At 48.9% G+C, this 13199-nt stretch overlaps 1 protein-coding gene across 2 annotated transcripts in view; it reads left to right on the plus strand.

Annotated features, from left to right (window-relative positions):
- The first annotated feature begins 1706 nt into the window (after positions 1 to 1706).
- Positions 1707 to 13199, plus strand: part of MAP3K6 (mitogen-activated protein kinase kinase kinase 6) — a 78033-nt gene continuing 66540 nt past the window's right edge. Inside the window, exons 1-2 of one of the 2 annotated variants that reach the window (XM_084815758.1) lie at positions 1707 to 2256; positions 5799 to 5938. In XM_084815758.1, coding sequence (XP_084671884.1) covers positions 1941 to 2256; positions 5799 to 5938 — 456 coding nt within the window. In that variant the 5' untranslated portion in view covers positions 1707 to 1940. The remainder of the gene's footprint in view (positions 2257 to 5798; positions 5939 to 13199) is intronic. The other variant, XM_084815757.1, reaches the window with a different exon arrangement.

Genomic DNA, 13199 nt, shown 5'->3' on the forward strand with positions numbered 1-13199 from the left:
CACCTTCCGACCTGAGGGGCTCATCTTCCGGCGTCATCTCTTTTAGCCTTGTGATACATTCCATGGGGTTTTCTTGGCAAGAATCCTGGAGTGGGTTGCCATTTCCTTCTCCAGTGGACCACATTTTGTCAGAACTCTCTGCCATGACCTGTCCGTCTTGGGTGGCCCTGCACAGCATAGCTTATGGCTTCACTGAGTTACGCAAGCCCCTTCACCACAACAAGGCAGTGATCCATGAAGGGGATGGGTGTTATAGAAATGTAATTAATAAATGTATGAATGAATGAATGAATGAATAAATAAATAAATAAATAAATGAGACTCCTATGCATGTTTGGCTGGCTGGGGAAGGCTGGGAGTTGTGGGATTTTTTCTGTCTAAAGATGCATAGGATTGCACCCTAAATAAATCAACCTGGATCCAGCCCCAAGTTTTTAAGGTGCCAAAAAGCACACCATTGATTCTGCTAGATATATATGCTGTTTTAATGTTGTTTTGCTGCAACACAGATCAACGCAGTTATCCCTCTAGAAGTCGTTACCACAACATTTTTAACCTTTAAAACCCTATATGGTTCTGGCCCAGCCTATCTTAAGGAGCGCCTCCAGCAACACCAGACAGGCTGCTTAACAAGATCAGCCTTGGATGGCCTTTTCTCTGTCCCATCAGCCAGGACAGCTAGACTGGTGGGGATGAGGAAGAGGGCCTTCTCTGTGGCAGCCCCCACTCTGTGGAACTCCCTCCCTAGGGAACTCCACCATGCCCTCTCTTTAATGAGCTTCTGCCACGCATTAAAAATGTGGTTGTTCAGGCAGGCATTTGGGGTGGGTTAGGGTACTTTAGAAAATGATGTCTTTACTGTACAATTTTATTGTTTTAAACTGTTCCATTACATACTTTGTACATTGCCCAGAGTGGCTGGGTGATCATCCAGATGAGCGATTAATACATTTAATAAATAAAAACATGTTTAAAGCTTTTCCCCAGGCTGTATCACCACAAATAAGGGGCTGGCATGTTTGGAGGCTGGCATGTCTCAAACCAACTAATCAACTAACCTCCTTGCATGTAGAAAACTAGCTTGTCAGGGAGAAGGCTTTTGGATTCGTCTTCTTTCTGGCATGCGCTTTTGCGTCTTTTTTTTTTTTTTTTTTACCCCTTCGAAGTGGCCCAGACAGTCCCCGCAGGTAAGCAAACAACAACAAAAACGATCGCCATTCGCTTTTGCGCTTTGGATTCAAACGGGCCCTTGGAGAGTTCGATTGCGCAGGAGCGATTCCGGGAAGGAGCCGCTAAGCCGGGCGTCTACCGGCAGGCAGCGGCAGCGGCAGCGGCGCAGAGACAGAGGGAGGGGGAAAGAGCAGTCGCCACAGAGACGGCTTCGCGCGAGTTCTTCGCAACTCTCTCTTGCACAATCGCCCTGGGGCGCTCTCGCTCGCCTCGCGGGGATCGTGCCAACAGGAAAGGCGGCGGCAGAGGAGGAGCGCGCCGCTGCCGCTCCAGGGGGGCCCCTTCCCTCCGTCGCTCCAGGCTCGTGGGCGTGTGTCTGCTTGCTCGCTCCCTCCCGGATCGCGGGAGGACGCAGGAAGGAGAAACGCCCGACAGGCTTTCGACGGCAGCCCGGCCAGCTGGGGACCCACCCTCTGCTGGAACTCGCGGAGGAAGTTTTCGCCAGGCGGGGCTTGGGAGTCCCACGTGGGGCTGGAATTGACCAAACTTGGAAGCTGGTAAATAAGCCCTGATTTCTTCGGTGGGGGTGTGTGTGTGTGTTTTTTAATACGTGCGTCTGAAAACTTCGGCGCAGGCGGAAAAGTCGGGGGTTGTTTTGGGGTTAGGGTGTTTGGTTTTTTTGCTCTTTCAACCTGATGCGGGCGGAAAAACCTTTCTCCTGTCATGGGTGGTTTTGAGAGCGGCGAGTTCTGAGCCCGACGCATCGCAGCATGGAGGGAGACAGTTGCAAGCTAGGAAGCGCCGGCAGCCTCTGGCAGGACACGTTAGCCATCGCGCTCACCCCCAGCAAGCCCGTCTCTGTGGGGACCCAGGGCGGCCGAGGGGGCTGCGGCGGCGGCGGCTGCGGCGGTAGAGACCGAGCCCTGAGCGTGGTTTATGTCTTCACCGAGGATCTGGAGGAACCGCTGCCTCTCCAGTGCTTGCGGGAAGCCTGCAGGGAAGTGCCGGCGGCTGAGGTGACGACGGCGCCCTTTGGCACCTTGATGCTGGGGGACACCGACACCTTGGACCGTTTCTACAACGCAGGTGAGTTCCCTCGAACCAAGCGCTGCCTGTCTGTCTGTCTGTCTCTCGCGCCTTGATCGGGCCAGCTGTTTTGTTCAGCACAGCAGGAACTTGCCCGGGGAAGAAATAGCAGCAAGACAGATCCTCGGTGCAATTTTCATTCATACCTACGGAACAGTGTTGTATCACCTTGTGGTCACTCCCCCCCGCCCCCCGAGCAGGACTCCTATGGCCTCTGGACAAGCTGCAGGACAGGCTCCGCCCTCCCCATGGCTAAATCTCCACGACAGGGTGAAAACTAGGCAAGCATCGCTGGCTGGGGTCCTACTCAGTCATACAGCTGATAGTGTTCCTAAAAGAAGAGCCAGCAGCAAACCCTATCAGATTTTTTTTTCAAAATCTGGAAGTTTGATTCTGTTCATTTAGGACTCAGTCGCGGCTAAGATTTTGTCTCCCACCGCAAGAGTTCAATGAGCAGAGCGAAGTGAGGAAGGCTGCATTATCGTCAAGTAGCTGCTGTTGTGAATAGTGACTGTGCTTCTCTTGTTTACATTTTGAGCTTTGGATAGAACCTTTTCACAGATCTTTGGTCCCATGGTTTACTCCCCCCCCCCATTTGTAGTTATCTATATACACATTGGTATGTGTATATAAGATTGGGGGCAGGGAGGAACACACGGATCGCAGGCTTTATGTATCCCCCCAGAAGCACAAAAGCTTCTGGGGGGAGGAGTTGTAACTCCGTGGTAGAGCATATGTACCCCATGTACCTAGCATGCAAACATGTGCATACACACACACACACACACACTTCCCCTTCTCTTCTTCACTGCAGGCATACACAAAACCACACTCACTCTCCCCAAAATCCCCCATGCTCTGGATCCCTCCTAAACCCTTTCTCTCTTCCTCTCTCTTTCTCACGCACATGCGTGCTTCTGTGGCTGAATGAATGGGAGTCACAACTCTCCTCAACCCCACGGGTTGCTCCCAGATGATTTCTCACTGCTCTCTCTAGCCCCCTCCCTGGCTGCTGGCTTTCCTCCCCCCCCCTTACTTATGGCTGCATTTCTTAGTTGTCCCTCATTGTTTATTTATTTATTTATTGCATTTATACCCCGCCTTTTTTCCTCTTGCAAGGAACCCAAGGCGGCTTACATTATCCACCTCCTCTCCATTTTATCCTCACATCAACAACAACCCTGTGAGGTGGGTTGGGCTGAGAGTCAGTGACTGGCCCAAAGTCACCCAGTGAGCTTCCATGGCCAAGTAGGGACTAGAACCCAGATCTCCCAGCTCCTAGTCCAACACTCTTGCCACTACACCACACTGGCTCTCTCTTTTATTTATTTATTTACTGATTTACAGCATTTTAATCCCATTTCTCGGCTGCAAAAGGCTCTTCAAGCAGCTTACAAAGATTACTATTAAGATTCTCCCTGCTATCAGGCTTTCTAAAAGACATGAGGAAAAAGGATTGGGAGGGAGGAGGGGAAAAAGCAGAATTCAAGCACCAGTTCTTAGTTCCAAAGTTCTTACAAGAGCTGTATCCAGCAGGGAGGGGTGACGCATGCTCCTTGGAGCTGCTCCCTCTGGCTGACATTTGGGGCCAGGTTGGTCTCCCTTTCTCCAGGATGTTCTTCCTGGAGGGAGGGGGTGCAGCCTTACAGTGGCCTTTGGTTCTTGTTAATGGACCAGTCTAGTGACCTGCATTTTTTCATTTGAACTTGGAGCATGCCCCAGAATCCTCTGCAACATGCTGGCAGACAGGAAGCTGCTTTATAACATGCAAGACCATTAATCCATCTATCATGGATCCATGTAACATAGGAGTGGGTAACTGTGGAAGGTCCTGGGTCCATTCCCCCCCCCAACACACACACTCAGACCCTCTCCCCTGCACTGTTTAAAAACATTAAAATAATTTGCTCTTTGTTTTTTAAATTGGCAGTTTGCCGCCAAAATTTGTCAGTTCCGTAGTAGCCAGTTGCACTAAAACAGATAAATTCAGCTTGTTTGCAAGCTAAATTTGACCCTTTTAGTACTCTACGGCGGCTATTTCATTTATCGAACAATGTGTTTTTTTAAAAAATTGAGGGGTGCAGTGGGGGCTGCATACAGCCTGTGGTCCACGTGTCCTGTAGCCCCCTGATCTAACAGATGCTATGTTTTAATTAAGATTTTGTTTTAATTCAGTTCTTATTGTTAGCCACCTTGAGTCCCATTCTTTGGTGGAAAGGTGGGATATAAATAAATTAAGGGCACAAGGCTGGCTGGGGAATGCTGGGAGTTGTAGACCTTTTCTCTGTCTAAGCTTGCATAGGATTGCGCCCTGAATAAACAAATAGCTCGCTATTGTATACACAACAAGTGCATAACCTGCAGTACATGGGCCACGTGTGGCCCTCTGAGGCCTTGAGTAAAGCCAACCAGTGGCCACTGAACGAAGAGGAGGCCCACTGGAGGGAACTTTGCTCAGAGCCCCCTCAAACCTGGAAGCAGCCAAATGGGACCTGGGCTGGGCCAGTGTTCCACTGGCCACCATGTTAAATAACCCCAAATTCATTGCCCAACATCTACGTTGGGTTGGGCATTGCATTTTGGATAATCTAAGAAGAGGCCAGCCAGCACAGAGTGAACCAAACGCTGCCTCGGCTCCCATTCAGAAATGTTGCCACCAGCCCAGAAAAGGCACTCGGTCCATCTATGCGCGGGGGTGAGTGACTGGCTGTGGTGCAGCATGATGGCGGCAGCACAGGGTCTGGCAGGCAATGGGCTCATTGGCCTTGCAGTGCTGAGGGCCCCCCCGGCTGGCATTAGGATATGGGGGACTTTGGCTTTTGAATGTCCAAGAGTTCCATGGCCAGTGGTGCAGATAGACAGAATGTGCTCTTTTCCATTTTCCGAGAGCGGGGGTGACAAACCTCAGGACTGCGGGCCAAATCTGGCCCACCTGCCATCCGAATCTGGTTTCCCAGACAGCCGCACCCCCTTTCCCCCGACTGCCGATTGTACTTGGTGGTTTTTCGGCCTTTGCATGTTTTCCCCTCTTTCTAAGACGTTGAAGTGCCTCTCCTAAGGCTTAGTTCCTGGCAGCAAGGGCTCTAGGCTAAAATATGCTGGCATTTCTGGTCCTACCCCTTTTGCCCTTGAGCCCGCCTTCTTTTGCTTTCACCCCGCCCACCACTGGCTTGCAGCTGCCCCACCGCTAGCTTCTCTGAAATGGAATTTGGCCCTCGGGCTGAAAGAGGTTTGCCATGCCTGTGCCAGAGGGTGGCAAGTGTTCCTGCAAACACACCTTGCCCTAGAAAGCCAGCCCTCGCCAGCTAGCCTTTACGCACAAGATGGGGGCTGAGGGACAACATGGGGGCACGTGGGGACAAAATGAGGGGTGGGCTGTTTGCTCTCGGCCCTGTTTGCTCTCGGCCGTGCAAACCTTGTTTGCTCTCGGCCGTGCAAAACCTGTTTGCTCTCGGCCGTGCAAACCTTGTTTGCTCTCGGCCTTGCAAACCCTGTTTGCTCTCGGCCGTGCCTGATGGTCTCTGCTGTCTCCCTGCCTGCAGATGTGGTTGTGGTGGAGATGAGCCATACCCTGTGCCAGCCTTCACTCTTCTATCACCTGGGGGTTCGCGAGAGCTTCAGCATGACCAACAACATCCTCCTGTGCTGCTACACGGATCTTCCGGAGCTGCAGGCCCTCCGGGTGAGTGGAGGCACGCTATGCAATTCTGCAGGAGTGCCTGTCTGCGGAGACTGCTCAGAGAGCCATCCGGCTGTCCAGGCTCTTGGCCACAGTGAAAACCAGTCAGCTGGTCAGACCAGCCAAACATCTCTAGCAGGGCCAGCGTCAAGGGTAGACATGGTCAGGCATCTGGCGAGGGCTCACATCCTAGCGGGGGCCCACTGACCACAGATGCCTGGACTGTCTCCTCCTCTTCCCCATTGCAACCTTCTTGTTCACCTGCTTCTCACTCTGGTCCAAACAATGGAGGTGGGGCAGAGGAGGAGCAGGAGATGCCACTGCCAGCTTGCTCACTGGCTGTCTGCCTGTCAAGCAAGCAAGCATGCAAGCGGTAGCAGTGACGAACCAACGACCTCGGGAGGTGGCAGGCTCTCCCGCGCTGGCAGCATTCAAGACGAGGCCGGACAGCCACCTGTCAGGGCTGCTCTGACCTGGATTCCTGCACTGAGCAGGGGGTTGGACTGATGGCCTTGTAGGCCCCTCCCAACCCTACTATTCTATGATTCTATGAAAGAGAGGATGAGAAGCAACAGCAGCTGGTGACAATGGCAATGGGAAGGGACTCACTGAGTGAGAGGGCCCACTGAGGGTGTCTTGCCCAAGGGCCTAAAAAACCTGGAGCTGGCACTGATCTCTAGGGCAGGGATGGGCGGTCTTCAGACTTGCAGATCTACTTTCATTTTTCTTTTTTTACTAAACCCTGAGGTCCATTAACTGAAACCAGGAACAAAATAGGGGCTCGTGGCAGGGTGGAGGTGGGGAACACATTGAATTAAAGAACGAGGCACATGCTCAGCCCAGGAATTTATTGCCTGTATCAGCCCAGAACTGAGCTCATGGTCCTTCCACACAAGCATCCGCTCCTGGTTTTCCTCCGAGTTTGCTTTGTTTCAGCAGCCTAATTTAGGAGGGAGTGTGTGGGAGGTGGGGGAGAAAAACCTTGTTGTTATTCTCAAACAATTAGGAGCTGGGGAAACCCTTGCTGATCTAGGGCAGGGGTGCAGAACTGCTGGGGGGGGGCAGATTGCCCACACCCCATGGGCCAGAGGACCTCAGGGGGAACTGAGGGCAGCAGCCTAGCTTTGGGGGCGCAGGGGAGGCTGCATGGCACACACAGCTGAGGCTTCCAAACCTTGGCACTGCTTCCTGCCCCCAGTATCTGCCCCCTGAGGCAACCTGCCAAGCACCTCCAGTTATGGATAGCAAAGGCTGGAGATAGATCTCTGCCCAAGCCCTGGGGAGCTGCCCCCACTCAGAAGAGACAATGACTGGGTTCACACAGCACGATAACCCACACTCAAGGTTGCGTATGGGTTAAGTGTGGGTTATCACTGAATTGTGGGTTGTTGTGTTGTCTGAACCAAGCCACTATAACAAACCATGGTTTGTTAACCACAAGCAACCCACAGTTCACAACCCAAGAACAAACCATGGATTCTCTTCACAGGTTGTTCCCGGTTAACAAACCATGGTTCAGACAACACAACAACTCACGGTTCAACAACAACCCACAGTTCAACGGCAACCCACACTCAACCTATACTCAACCTTGAGTGTGGGTTATAGCGTTGTATGCACCCAGTTAATACAGGGCTAGACAGATCCATGGTTGGGGTCAGCAGGAGGCCACCCCCCCACCACCTAGGTGATTCCTTATATACCACTTCCACACCAGATTTCCTATGGAGCTGGGGGCTGGAAGAGGCAAAACATTTGGTGGGTAGGGTGTGTGTGGAAGAACAGAGCCATGAAACATAGAAGGAAAAAACTACAAGGGGCCAGGCAAGAGCCAGTTTTGGACTCAGCAGGGGAAACCAAAGCTAGTTTGCAGCAGAGTAAGGAAGGTGAACCAGTATGTTGTAGTGGTCAGAGTGTTGGACTGGGACTCGAGAGACCCGGGTTCTAGTCCCCACTCGGCCATGAAGCTCACTGGGTGACTTTGGGCCAGTCACTGACTCTCTGCCCAGCCTACCTCACAGGGCTGTTGTTGTGAGGATAAAATGGAGAGGAGGAGGAGGATGTGAGCTGCCTTGGGTTCTTTGCAGGAGGAAAAAAAGGCAGGTTATTAATCTAATAATAAAAAATGTAAAAAGGCGGATTTACAAGTGTCGATAACAGAGAAAACAAGAGCTTGTCGCAAGTAATGCAGAGATGGGGAACCTCAGGTTCGCAGATCAGTTCTGGCCCTCGTGTGTTCTCAGTCCAGCCCTCCGGGGTTCTCAGATGCCCATGCCCCCTGCCCCCAAACCACTGATTATCTGCCATTTGGCAGTTTCCTGGTTTCTGCGCAGTTTTCCCTCCATTGGAATGCCCCTCCAAAAATTGGAATGCCTCTCCAAAGACTGAGTTGCTGGCAGTAAGAGCTTTAAGCAAAAAGATGTGGGTCTTTTTGGTCCTGCCCTTTTGCCTTTGGCCCGCCCACCCCTTGAATGTGGACCCCCGAGAGCTCCTCTGAAATAGAACGCAGCACTCGGGCTAAAGTAGGACGGCTGGCCCTGTTGCACATGCATAGGGAAAGAGTATATGTGTGTATATGCTTTTTCAGCTTTAAAGACACTGGAGGGGAAAAGGTTGGGATGACACTCCTTCCTTTTCCCCTCTCCACAGCACATTTTGTACAAGAAAAGGGAAAAAATGTTGCCTGCGTGTCCCATGTAGTGTGAGAGTGAGATTTACTTCTGCATAAACCTGAGTGGAGTGGTGACAGCGAGGTGTCCTAGGAACACAGGAAGCTGCCCCAGACCAAGTCAGACGGTCAAGGAAGTCTGATGAGTTTATGATCACCCTGCATTATCCTGTGTTATCTGCTCTCTAGTGTGATGAGGAAACATCTCACATCACGTGGCTCAGCCTGGCTAAGGGGGGGAAGGGCATCATTGCGTCTGCTGCAGCAGAGGACTCCTTATCTCGCTGTTCTGACAGTAGATTATAACCTTGCGCACTTCATTCATTTATCTGAAGTAACGCACTGCTCCTGATTTCACGCCTTAGAATCGTCAGTGCAGATTAGGTTTCTCACATTGCCCGTAAATACGCATGAAATCATGCAGGGAAAGGAGACGATCCACCCTCTGAGCTCTCTTTTGCAAGGACGAGAGGTGGCTAACAGCACAAAGCTATGCATGTCTATTCAGAAGCAAGCCTTTCTTAAGTTAAATGGGTTTTGCTCCCAGGTAAATGTGTATAGCAGCCTTCCCCAACCTGGCACCCCCCAGATGTGTTGGACTACACTTCCCACCATCCCCATTTGCTGGGGTGGTGGGAGTTGCAGTCCAGCACATCTGGAGGACACCAGGATGGGGAAGGCCAGCTCATAGGATTGCAGTTTTTAACAATCTTAAGATGGTGTGCAAGGACGTGTTATACAAAATAAGCTGCAGTCCAAAATCCCATTGAATGCAATGGGACTGGGACTTATTTCTTAGTAAAACGTGCATAGGACTGCCCTGCTAACTAGGTTAAACGGTGTTATGTTCCAAACAGATTTCAAAGGAACTATGCTGTTCCCCTTTCTGAAAATAGAATAGCCAGCAGTTATTTGGAACCAGCAGTTCTTGGAACATACAGGTCCTTTGTTAGGCAGAGAGTGTAAGTAAAGGAAAATATGGTTGTCCTTGTTTTACCTAAGTTTTAGGTGGTGTATTAAGAAATAAAGTGTCAATAGAAGCCTAATTAGGTAATTTTACCTGGTGGCTAGACGGCCCATCACTGTCTCATCTTTAGGTGGTAGAAGAGTCTTAGTTCACACAAAATGACCACCCACACTAACAAACCATGGGTTCTCTTTGTGGGTTGTTTGTGGTTAACAAACCATGGTTTATTAGAGCAATTGGGTTCATACAACACAACAACCCATGGTTCAACAAGAACCCACAGTTCAACAATAACCCATATGCAACCTTGAGTATGGGATGTCATGTTGTGTGAACCCAGAGTTCACTCTGCTAAGCTTCTAGGGTGGCCATGTGTCCTGTATTTGAAGCAGGGCTGGGCAAAAAGTAGCTCTCCAGATAGGGGCGTTGCTAGGTTCTTAAAAGATCCGGGGCACAGGCCCATAACACAAATTTGCATATACGAGTCTAAGCGCACGTCTTTTATATATATATATGTGTGTGTGTGTGCGTGTGTGTGTGTGCGTGTGTGTGTGTGCGTGTGTGTGTGTGGTATGTACATACACTGTGCTTGCATGTGTGTATAGATGACAGACAGACAGACAAAGTGTGTACTGACCCCCACCCCACTTCAACTCAGACCCCGATTCAGCATTTTGGAAAACATCCTGCTTCTACTCTGGTCAATTTGTAGTCGGACCACTTCAGCTTAGCACCAAATCTGAGTCAAGGTTTCGAAAAATGACTCTTTATGCTTCCTGTTGACTACCATGGGAAATTAGAAAAAAAATGTAACTTTTTTCTCTTGGTCAGAACTGGATGATAATTTCAGGCATAGTAGCCCCCTAGAAGGGGATTACACCTGCCGCATGTCAGAAAAATAGGTGCAGGGTTTATATTTAGATTTTCTTTTCAAGGGAACTGTCAATAACATTTTAATTCCTTGGAAGAATTAGATAAAAATTTCAGGATTCATTGCCCCATCAGAGGAGATCATGTCTGCCAAATGTCAGAATACTAGCCACAAGGGGTTTTGTGCAAGGGTGGTCTTGACATTGTGAGGTCTCCAAAAGAGGACATAGTTATCTCCCTATGTTCCTTGTGGACCATTGTTCTGAAAATTACAGACAGCCTAGAGTTGTCCCTAAGTAAGAAACCAGCAAAGTTTCAGAAGGATAGGTGTAGCAGTTCATGTAGAAGGGGAGTTCTCCAATTTGGGGGAGGGAGTGATTTGCTTTCCCTTCCATTCATACCTTCTCCAATAGTTTTTGGGTAAATTTTTATGAAAATGCACAGGTCATTAGAGGCATCCCCCAGGCAAGAAGCCTGCAAAGTTTCTGAAGGATATAAAAGCATTCTAATTTAGAATGACTAGAATTTATTTACATTTCACCAATGTTAGCAGCAGGGGAACATGGGTGGGAAGATGCTATTCCACTCATGTCCTGCTTGTGCATTTCCCATGGGCATCTGGTTGGCCACTGTGTGAACAGAATGCTGGACTAGATGGACCTTGGTCTGATGCAGCACGGCTCTTCTTATGTTCTTAAATAGAGAGTGCCTCTGAGCATGTGCAGAATGTTTTACTTTCACCACTGATCACTTACATTCTCCCCCTACCAATTCTTTTCCCCTCCATGCAACCATCCCTCCTCATCCTACCATCCTCCAGCAACTCTTCATCAAAACAGATGTCTTGTTTTGTGCAACTCCTCTCTACCTCCTCCTCCTCATGCACAAGCTCTCATTGTATCTTCCTCCCCATAACTTCATTTGTGCCAAGACTTCACCAGGATTCAGCCAATGAGTCATTTTTCAAAACTATGACTAAGTTATGGAGAAACTCCGAGCATGTATTAAGTGCTTTTCCCTCACCACTGAAGCTAGAGTTCATGCAAAAAAAAACACAACCCAAACCAAACCCATAAATGACAAAACATGCATAGGACTGAGCTGAAAGGGTAATCAGTTCATTAGACGGAATTGGGTAGGCACTGTATTAAGCTTGCAGTACCATGCTCACAACTCAGGGCTTATTTCTGAGTAAACATCAAGGTGCAAACCTCCCTGCAAAAGTAACTTGTGCTGGAATCTTATGCACACTTTCTTTTCTCAAAGGCTTGAGTGAGAAGAAGGAGAAAAACCAACCCTCTTGTCTGTTTGTATAAAGTCAAATACAGTTCAGAATTTCTCTTGCCCACCGAAGAGAATTCTCTTTAAAAATTCCCCAAGGTATGTTCTGGGTGGAATAAAGAGAAAGAAAGAAAGAAAGAAAGAAAGAAAGAAAGAAAGAACAGGGGAGGGGAGGGGAGGGGAGGGGAGGGGAGAAGAATGGTGATTGGAAATGTGCATGGGGGTGGGGGGTAGAGAGAATTCCCTAAACCAAGTGGCTCAGGGTTTGCAATGACTGCACATACTGCACATAAAATGAGCTTTATGAGGTGAGGTGGCTGAGGGCTTTTTCTAGCTTTTTTAAACCTGTAGAACTTATTTAAAAGCTCCAGCAGTTTCTCGATCATGACGCCACATAGTACTAACCCTCCCTTTGGGATTATTTGAGTCCTACAGCTATTTAGGAGAAATTAAAGTGGAGTGGGAGAAAGAAGTTTGTGGAGGCTGATTGGATCCTTTGCTGTACTGAAGCTACTAAACTTCTGTAGAATCCAAAGGTTCCAGTTTGGGGCAGTAAAATCAGATGCTGTGTGAAATACCAGTATTTCACATGGAGAAGGAAGGGAAGAAAGAGCTCCGTCTTCAACAGTGGGCATGTAAAAGCAGAAAAGAAAAGTAGGGGGAGAGAGGTTTTTTTGCTCCTCAAAAAAATCCTACACCAGAGATTAGGGATAGTGACCTCCTAATGGTCACCTTAAACACCTTCTGATTAGGATCTCTAATCCCCTGGGTGACTTGACAGTTTTTACTTTTTGTTTTAGACTTTGAGAAAAGAAAACTTTATGCTTGGCTAGCACAAAAAACACTGGACCTAACTGTCTGAAATTTGGTAGGTTCAGTCAGCTCCACAGGGCCTGCTAGGTCCTCAAATTCCATGAATTTTTGTGGAAGCACACACACAAAAAATCATAGCTCTTTACTTTGACAGATTTTCTTGGAAAAAGCAAATTTTACCTGTGGCTAGCACAAAAGCCACTAGACCTAACTGTTTGAACTTTGGCAGGCTCAGTCATCTCTATAGGGGCTGCCAAGTCCCCAAATTCCATGAATGTACATGGAAGCACAAATAAAATATAGCTCTTTGCTTTGACACATTTTCTTGAAAATAGCAAATTTTACCTGTGACTAGCACAAAAGTTACTGGACATAACTGCCTGAAATTTGGCAGGTTCCATCAGCTCCATGGGGGCTGCCAGGTTTCCCAACTCCATACTCTCATCTCATGTGGAAGAACAAAGAAATTATAGCTCTTTGCTTTGACACATTTTCTTGAAAAAAGAAAATTTTACCTGTGGCTAGCACAAAAGCCACTGGACCTAACTGCCTGACATTTGGCAGGCTCAGGCAGCTCTATGGGGGCTGCCTGTTCCCCAAATTCCATGCATGTATGTGGAAGCACAAAAAAATTATAGCTCTTTGCTTTGACAGATTTTCTTGAA

This window comes from Heloderma suspectum, chromosome 10, assembly GCF_057233095.1.
Source record: "Heloderma suspectum isolate Gila_16-S chromosome 10, 16-S_ref, whole genome shotgun sequence".
In the NCBI taxonomy this organism is placed as follows: domain Eukaryota; kingdom Metazoa; phylum Chordata; class Lepidosauria; order Squamata; family Helodermatidae; genus Heloderma; species Heloderma suspectum.